This window comes from Mycetomoellerius zeteki, unplaced genomic scaffold (assembly GCF_001594055.1).
Source record: "Mycetomoellerius zeteki isolate Tzet28-1 unplaced genomic scaffold, Tzet1.0 scaffold79, whole genome shotgun sequence".
Classification (NCBI taxonomy): Eukaryota; Metazoa; Arthropoda; class Insecta; order Hymenoptera; family Formicidae; genus Mycetomoellerius; species Mycetomoellerius zeteki.
This window is the reverse complement of record NW_017257819.1, coordinates 85866-96124: the sequence shown is the minus strand read 5'-3', so window position 1 is coordinate 96124 and position 10259 is coordinate 85866. Positions and strand designations below refer to the sequence as shown.

Below are 10259 nucleotides of genomic sequence, written 5' to 3'. Positions count from 1 at the left end.
TTCCCTGCTGTATACCCGGTGTCTCTTTCTGTCTCTCGATTGCGCTTGTTTTCTTCATCATGTTTTTCTTCTTTTTCAGGAGATTTTTTCTTTCTTCACATCATTGTCTCTTTTGCCAAAATTATCTCGTAAGATTTCTCTCAGGATATAATTATATATGCGTATGTATATACATCTTAGGAACTTACTAATTTGAAATTAAAGTTAAAAAAATAAAAAGATTGATTATATTTGTATGTAATCTGTAATTTATGTATACGTATATCGCTTATTTGCTACAACAATGATATAACTCAAAGAGCAAAGTTTTGCAGAAAATAAGTTTCAATTGTGTTGTGAATCATTAAAATATTATACTATTAATTTTGAAATATAATTTTTGTATAATAATTGATTATAGAGAAACTAATGTGTACGTTCTTTTGAAGCCTATGTTCTCTCTTCTTTTTTTATGATTCCGTTCTTTTTCTGGAAGCAATTCAAAATTACAACTTTTGAGTTATGTCGTTGTTATAACAAATGATAGCATCTAGATATAATATTTTCTTTCGTCTTTACTATCTATTTCTTTAGTAAAGTTTTTCAGAAGTTTTACAGGTTCGAAAGATTATTGTTCAAAACTGCCTCCTTTTCCCTTTTTTTTCATCGAGAATAGCTACGCATAAATCTAAAAATTTCCTCGTAACATTTTATAGCGATTTACCACGGCACGCCTTTCGCCAATCGAGACGCGATCGAAAGTCGACAAGGGGGCGAAAAAGGGAGGTAAAAAAAATATATCGTGTACGCGCAGTGGGAGGAATCGAATTTTTACTTACAGGGGTGAGTCGGGGCGAAAGGATACTCCAGGGATGGCGGTAATCGCGGCGCTGGGAGGCCCGGGGGGCAGTGGTAGCAGAACATGCCTCCGGCCCTGGCCACGCCGCCCCCCGGCCCGCCGGCCCCTCCCGCGCCAGCACCCGGCACCTGCGGTTGACTCGACGGCTGTTGTTGCTGTTGCTGCTGTTGCTGCTGATGGTGCTGGTGGTGGTTATTGTTCGGTTGGTGGGCGTGAACCGCGCCAATCTGCAACCACACGTCAGTGTCAGTTGATTTCATGATCTCTTCTGCGGTAAAAAAAAAAAGAGAGAGAGAAAGATTGCTACGATCGGAGATTCGAGCGAGTTTTTATTCACAATTGCAGGGGCTTTTACGTCGCAAAAATTATATTTTTAAGGTGGAAATGTACTTTGAGATAGGTATCTTTTGCTTATCGTTTTAATAAATTACATAATTGACAATAAGAGGAAAATGTTTCGTATTTATTTATGATTACAATTGCATGATAAAATAATTATGGTTAGAAGCTCCATTTTTATAGTTATACTATAATGTTAATAATATTGATAATTACATTTACAGTTCTGGATACCAAAAGAAATACAGCCTTGGTCTGTAAAAATAATACATAAGTATGAATATACATTTTTTTAATTTATTTGGAATTCTTTTACCTGCATTGTTACTTATTTGTTACCAACATTATACATAAATTTAAAAGATTCTCGGAACAATTTATAATAAATGTTATAAATCAATTTTTGAACTAAAACTTTAAATAATGGTTAATAAGATGCCTAATATTTTTAACCAAGGCTGTATTTAGTTGGCACTAAAAATAATTATCAATTAGAGTATAATAACTATGAAAATGGAGGTTCTAATCTTTTGTTTTACCATGCAATTATTATCATAAGTACAAAACACTTTTTATGGTGTATCAAGGATAGAGCTCTATACGAGTATCTTCAATAATTTATTATAAAATATTAATAACCGTTTGAAGGAAAAAATCAGTAATTTGTGATTTATATTGTCGAAAATAAGATTTCTATCATGTCACGATTGCGAAAAATTCGACAAACAAAATTCGACAACTTTCGTGAAATTAAATAATACATATATCTCTAATCGCCTTATGACACGACCAACCCTTCATCCGGTCAGATTTTTCTGGACCCGTTGTTGTATACAGGGGTATCGCGCGTATTGGCCTTTGGAAAACGAAGCATCGAAGCCACTTCCGATTTCGCCGTGCAACGCGCGGATTTTCGAAACCGGGGTGAAACATGATTAAGAGGGAGCGCGACAGCGGCGTGCTGCAGCGGGGTGGACGGTTATACAAGGGAGTGCGGGGAAGTTGGGTGAGGGCGAGGATGCGGAGGGGAACGGATGGGTGGCCGATTACGCCAATCCCCATTAGAGGGATTGTAAACTCGCGTAAATAAATAATGTATGTATCGGCGAGAGAGGAGCTGGTGCACGCGGGATGAGAGAGAGAGAGAGAGAGAGAGAGAGAGAGAGAGAGAGAGAAAGCGCGAACGAGAGAGCGGCGCGACGCGTAGAGGGCTCTTTGCCTAAGCAGGCATCGGTCGTGGAACTTAATAAACGGCGGAGTTATCAATTTATAATGGGTCGGCATGTCGCGCATGCGCGTGCCTACAGGGGCCCCGCCGTTTCTCTCTCGTTATATAACGGCGTGCACGCGAGTGGCTTTAGAGAACCGGTGTACACTAACTATACCCCTTCGGTCCCCCTCATCACCAACGACCACCTCCCCCCTCCCCCCCTCCTCGGCCACCCGCGCTTGCTGTTAGTCCCCTCCCGTTATCTCTGTGCGGCTGTTTATCTCGCTCACTCCATCATGACGTCTCCCCTTCATCTCTCGCTTCTCCCTTTATCCGCCTGCTGCTGCACTATGTCTCTCCTCCTCTCTTTGCGGCTCTCCGGTACGAAGGGACAAATTGAATTTTAGATCATGGCGTGTTCCTGTGGGGTCCGCGAATAGAGAAGGACAGAGAGAAAGATCGAGAGAGAGAGAAAGAGGAGGGGGAGGGAGGGAGAAGAGCAGAGGCGGACGTCGAGATGATACTAATTGAAATTTGAAATTGATATTAGCGAATTATTACCCCTCTCCCGTCGTTCTGCTTGGCCCAACGCAATTACGGCCGCGTGTCGGGTATCAAAAGTAATTGCTGCCAAACTTAACAAAATTCGAGCAATTCTCGTTTCGGCCGTCTGACCTCCGGCGAAAACGACGCGCAGACTGCAGTCAGCCTTTTCTCCCTTCCCTGCATATACGTTTAAATGTACTACAGAATATACTTTTAACGTTATACGAAATCGTGTTAGTTGCCCGCACTAGTATGCTCTCTATAAAAGCAGACACTCTTGATACATCTCAAAATCAATTAAATTAATCACCCTTCAATGGACAATTTTAAACAATTATATTATTTGCTTGTCTCTTAATTTAGCAAATTTTAAATATTTTAAAATAGCTAAAATATATTACGAACGATTAAATTATTTATACAGCCCTGGCTAAAAATATTAGGCACCTATATTTGTTTAATTTATTTAAAATTCTTTTAACTACATTGTTAGCTATTTGTTACCAGCCCTAAGTTTAAAAGGATCTTGACACAAAGGATAATTTATAATAAATGTCATAAATTTTTGAGCTGAAACTTTAAATAATAATTAATAAGGTGCCTGATATTTTTTAGTCAAGGTTGTTATACAATATAGATATATTTTTTCTGTTACTATATGTATATATATATATATTCCTGATTATATTAATGTAATATGTGTAAAGCGTATACTTCTCCGTCCAACCAAAAAGTCTAAAAATGAGCAAGGATATGTATTTTTTATCTTAATTCTCCAGTGTGTGGATCTATTGGGCCCAGTTATACATATCTTTATCAAAAATATTAAACAATTCAATTTTTTTTATATTACGCTTGCAAATTTAAATTATTCTTATTAAAATATACTTATTATTAATATTAATTCTTTTTTATGCAAGTTATGCTATTTTGGTTCCTTGACATTAATTAGTGCTTTTAATTAATAAAAATGAGTCTTATATTAGATTCAGGTGAATGTATTTTATTTAGTCAGCATCAGTTCCGGAGAGTTCAGCGAAAAAAATTCAGCGAAAAATTAAGTGTAAGGATAAAGTTTTAGAAAATTATAAATATTTCAATAAAAATAAGCTATCAAAATAATTAATCGCAAAAATAATGAAATAACCGAGGAAATAACCAAGTAAATTTCTCACAATACTTAATAGCTTGAGAAAACAATAGCGATCTCTTCGGATACTCCGAAAAATTCGTCCGCTGTGGGTGGCGGTGCCATTGGTTTTGCGTTTGCAGAGAGTTAGAAGCATAATGACGGGACATACGCATCGACAGAAGGGACGAAATGTAGCGAGGCTAATCCGCGAAGGGGAACGTGAGGCCCGCGGGTGTCCCCGCAGCACGCGATGAAACCTCGCGGGGACTCGCTCGCCGATCTCACCCTCGCTAACGCCCTGGCATACGCGTCTCTCCCTTTCTCATCCCTTCCCATCTCGTCTCTTCTCACCCCGCGCGAAATAAGGTCGGCATGTGGTCCTAGAGTGTATTTGCGGTGTTCAACCAGCCGGGTGAAATATTATGCCAGTGTTTTATTGTGCGATCATCCCGACGGCGATGCCCCACTGCGCGCGAGGGCGAAGGGATTGTGGCTACGAGTGTTGCGGAGTGTGTTTACACGTTGGCACACGTCGTCGGATTTGTTACAGGCTCGTTATACGAGGCGCATTTATCGATACAAAAGGCTTCGATACCGATGGCATTTAATTTATGAAGAGTAACCGATTAGAATGGAAAACTCTTGTACAGGTCCCTTTATTAACTTGTCGCTTTTTGACGTGCTAGCCTGAAATTCCATTACCTAAATATTTAACGTTGAAGCTTAGAAAATTGTGAACATTGTGAATCAATTATTACATAAGAAAGGCTTCAGATTAATTAAAAATTCCATAGCCGAAAACGGTTAATCTGAGACACATAGTAAAAAAATGTTGTATTTGTGTTAAATCCGCTTGTTAATTTTTTGTTATTTGAACATTTTATGTTAAATTCGTATTCAACATTTCTTAGTGTTAAAATAATACAATTTATGAGTAGTGAATAATTAACATAAAAATAATGTATTTTAAAACGTAAATCCTAATATAAACGAATAAAATTTAATACACTATAAATGCTAATTTTTTAAGGAAATGTGCTTTTACAATTTGCTTACAAATTTCAGTGTTATATTTTTTGTGTTAATTTTTTACATAATATTTGTGTTAGTTTCTAACATATTCATCTAATGCTAAAGTTATAACACAAAAATTTCAGTGGACCATTGGGGATACATGAAATGTGTTAAATTTTACATAAAAACTCTGCACTAATTATATGGAATTATATGAAATTAAATCTCGATGGAATGAGTTGGGTTTCACATACAATGTAGTTTATAATGTATACGTGATGAACAAAAGATGTCACACGCATGAAGTTTAATGAATATTTTTTGAACCATGATGTAAAGGTTCTTTGTAAGCACATATTTTACATTTTTTTTATACATCATAACTCAAAAATTGTACAGTAAAAAATATTTTGTATTTGTGTTGAAAACGGTCCATTCAAGTCTTTATTAAAATTTTATGTTAAATTTTTAACACATTCGAGTGTTAATTTAACATAATGTGATTATGCTACTTAAATATTTCGTGTTAAAATGATATTCAACATTTCTCAGGGTAAAAATAATATAATTTATGAGTAAGTGATGAAGTAATATAAAAATTTTATATATTTAAAAATGTAAATTCTAAGATGAATGCATAAACTACACATTAATTTAATGTATCAAAAATGTCAATTTTATTTAAAAAATAGTCTTCCACAATTTTTTCTTAGAAATTTATTAATTTTTGTATTATTTTTTTTACATGACACTTGTGTCATAATAATGTCTAACATCTTACGTTATTCATCTTACATTTAAATTAACATAAAAATTTGAGTTAACCGTTTAGAACACGTGGAATGTGTTAAATTTAAAACAAATTTTTTCAATCATGTGTCCTTTATTGAGCTTTGTGTTTATAACATCTTTTGTTCACTACACTATAAACAACATTATAAGCTATTATACATATGTGAAAATAAACTCATTTCACCGAAACTCAATTTTCCATATAATTAGTACCAATTGCTTTTCCAACTACAATACGTAGGATTAACAATCAAACTTGCATATATATTTGTGCTGATAGAGCATTAAACGCACATCATCTGGGAAATAATCTTACGGATTGGTATTGTTCGCGATAATGCATAATGCGTTAATGAAAGTTAAACCGGATAGGGGCGTATATCGCGCTTTAGGGGTAAACAAAGACACGGTTCGGTGTGCTGCGCGAGTGCGGAATGGGTGTCGGATAGCCGGGTGTTTAGATTCCGCGCGTATAACACTGCGCGCTCATTAGAGCGCGACGCTAATTGCATAATTGGTGCCGGCAATTATGAGCAAAGCGGTGCCGCATCGGGTCTCAACGGCGATGGCAGCGGTGGAAGCGGCAGCGGCGGTAGAGCGGTGGCTGGTGACGTCAACATCCAATAATTCGGCACGCGACGACAATCGCGCGCTTCCACCGCCGCGCCATTGCGCAAATAGCGGGAATCGCAATTAAAAGCGATAATTTTGTAATTAGCTTTCCGTCGGGCCCTGCTCTTTCCTCTTCCCGCTTCCATCCCGACGCGAACGCGAAAGATACTCGATCTGCACGCAACCAGATATTCAGGGATGCTTGAATCTAACAAAATTTTAGACACTCCTACTCAATTAACTTTAACAAGTAAAATAAATATACGCGTTTTACATTTTTCTCTGAAGAAGGCTGATATCTTGCAGCAATGCTTTTGCGCGCTATGATAAAGGATTGAGTTTCCGCCGAAACACAATAATACATATAATATTACAAAATATATGACTATAGCAAAGCTAAAATATTGGTACAAAGAAGGAACTATTTTGTTCAGTATGTAAAAATTTAGCGAGATACAAATCTGAAAATAATTTTGTTGATCTATCAAAATAATTATGTCGGATGTTCAAGCTGGTTGCTAGAATGTTAAAATTTTTTCCAACGTTGCTCATCATGCTTAAATTTTCTACATAATATTTTGATGTTCGATTACAAAATTATTTTCAGATCTGTATCTAACTAAATTTCTGGATATATTTCAGCAAAATCGTTCTTTCCATATAAAAGCAAAAGGTTAGTGTAGTAAACAACAATAAAAAGTAAGTACTATTTATTCGTGATAGTCAAACGATAAACAACGAATAAGAATTCTAGAAATAGCATTTTTCAGATTGTTTATTATTTTATCGAAAATAAAATACAGAAATTAGAAGACAGCGTGCCACATCCACGAGTGTAGATAAACTGCAGTTTCCGCGAAAATAGCGCTAACTGTGTTGTTCCGTGCAGTTGTCCGTTATCGTTTTCTCGAAAGGAGAAACGGGCGGCGGATGATGGTATCAATGCAACATTGTGCAGATCGCGTGCGACGCGATGCAACCGCGCGAGAAATTCGTGGAGCTAGCCTGCAATTGACGTCGCAAGTTACGTCGGAAAACTCGCCGGCGCGGCGCGACGCGGTGGAGTGGCTCTCGCGATTAACGAAGATTTCATTAGGGACAATATTGCGGTGGCATCGGCGGCGCTCGTTGACCGGCGAACGACGCGGGTCCCGGGTTTCTTTATTGGCCGGTCTCGGGGAATAAATTGGAGGGAATTAATTAAGCGGCACAAATTGGATGCAGCGCGTTAGCCCTTATTCGTGGATGACACAATTTAATAAGTATCTTCTAACGTGAACCGAGAGGCGTGGAGAAAGAGAAAGCGAAAGCGCGGGCTCTGCCGGAACCCTTCGCAACGAAACGAATGAGAGCATGCGGGACGAAGATGTCATTGAAAAGATGATGGACATCATCTAAATTATGGTACAAACATTAATGTGTTTAATAAGATTTAATGCAAAGCGATTGGAATCAAAATTCTTACTTATAATATATGTATATACAGTAAAAATAAACATTAATTAACAATTTATTAACAATTTTGTCCTAATAAACAAAAGAGCTTCGCGAAAATAATCGCGTTCATCTTAGAAACAAAATTTCTCGACTGTATGAATACTTTTTATATAAATTAATTTAAATAATACAATTTTTCACATTTTTGCTTATTAAGATATATATATATATTGGATTAAAATAAATGTTTATAGTGCTATGAATTTCAAAATGTAAACAGCTCTTTGTTAAAAATAAAAAAAATTTAAATTGAAAAAAAAAAACGGTGTTTAAAACTTAAAATCTCTACTTTTGAAAATTCACTTTTGTCTTTTGTGTTTCTGTAAGTTTTGTAATTTTACATATAAGAATAACTATAGTTAGATAAAATAGGAAAATTTTCTTCTCATTTTGTGGGCCTGTTACGTGCCCAAAAATACTTGTAAAAATTTTCAACTTTCTAACGTGAAAACCCAAAATTTTCTCGACAAAATCATTTTTCAAAAATGTTCTCGAGATTTTTTGTTACTAAATTATCACGAATTAGATAAAGGGAACATTTTGATTTTGATTGCTCATAACTCAGTTAAAAATCATCGTATCGCAATTCAAAAAACAAATTCTTAAAGCTAAAACTTTGTTCTATCGATTGGTATAATTACCAAATTTTTTAACACTATTTTTTAAGAACATGATATAATTGAAGTAATGCTATACTTTGTTCCATTATTTTAATTATTACATATTTTTGTATGTAATAAAATAATTTAAAAAAATGTTTACTTCCTAAAAATAAAATTTTTTAAAAGGTATCTCTCCAGTTAGAAATATTCAATTAAAAACATGTTAATAGTCAACCATTGTTTCAGTATAAAATAAATATAAAAAAATAATGATATAATTGAATAGAAATAGTGGCGACTTAAATTAGGTTAAATTTGACACTGTAGATTTAACAGTGTATAAAGACTTTTGCACTCACTGTACAATGTATGTCCAAAAAACATACTAATAAAATAATATTCTCTGCAAAATATAATTAGAAAATACATTACAAAATACATTCATCATATAAAGTTGGACTAACGAAATAATTATTATATTCGGCAATTTATTAGATTCGATTTTTGTGCAAAGTTCACAAAGTGTTGCCATCTTGATAAACGCCATAGAGAAAGCTATGCTTACTCTTTTGCGTATTTTTTTTCACTTTCTTTCATTTTTGCTCGCGTATAGCTACAACTGCTACATCATCGAATCGTTTTCAACGAAAGGAACATTAACGCCCATACAGTAGCATTAGCAGCAACAATGCGTCGATTTTTTAGCGTGGCCCAGAATGTAATATCGTGTCGTCTACGATATGATTGTACATTGGCTCCTTCGATAATATTACGGCATGGACGGTCGCGAGGTTAACGGGCCGCATTGTCTCGTCAAAAAGAAATCGAGGACGAAACGAGCTGTGGGTAAATACGCCTTCTCGTCTTGGCGAGAACAATTAGAAGCGCGTGACGCAGACACAGGGTCTCGTCGTAGACTGATATACACCATTTTCTTAAATTAATTACGTACAACTATCAAATATTTTCATTAATTAATTAACAACAAATAACATCGCTCATTTGCTACAACAACGACAAAACTCAAAGCATAAAGTTTTTCAGAAAATGAATTTGAATGTTTTTAATCCTTAAAATTTATAATATTATATATTAATTTTGAAATGTAATATTTTCATGTAATAATTGATTGTAAATCGATTAAGGAATAAAAATACGTTCTTTTAAAGTATATATATGTTTTTCTTTTTTTTTTATGTTTTCCTTTCTTTCTTGCAAGTCATTACAAAAATGAATATTTTTTAATTATGTCGTTGTCATAGGAAAAATGAACGATATATACTTGATGTGAAAAATTTTTTTAAATAAAATCCTCCAAATAAAATCTTTTAAATTTCGCTTGTAATTTCTGAAGAAAGAAAACAGGTTCAACATTTAATCAGAGAGGCTACAAACGGGCATGTGAGACGCCACGGGACATCCTATGTATGTACATAGAGAATACGGCCGCGTTCTCGCTCGCTCGTTCTCCTCGCGACGAGATCGCTCTCGCATCGAGCATCGGTGTAATGTACTTTGGTTAAGCGCATCGGAGCATGCTCGTCGCCGAGTTAACGCATTTAATGGAGGTTAACTTTGCATATGGTATTGCTCCCCCGTGCCATAACCCCTTTACTGGCGCGGCGCACTCGACGGTATCGAACGCGCGACGCCGGCGTCCAAACTAACCGGGAATTA

The 10259-nt window shown here is 35.6% G+C and overlaps 1 protein-coding gene across 1 annotated transcript in view; it reads right to left on the bottom strand.

The window, feature by feature from the left end:
- Drgx (Dorsal root ganglia homeobox) overlaps positions 1–10259 on the bottom strand; it is a 51469-nt gene that overhangs the window by 18310 nt on the left and 22900 nt on the right. The window contains exon 2 of the mRNA XM_018458838.1: positions 819–1065. Within this exon, the coding sequence (XP_018314340.1) occupies positions 819–903 (85 nt within the window). The 5' untranslated portion in view covers positions 904–1065. The remainder of the gene's footprint in view (positions 1–818; positions 1066–10259) is intronic.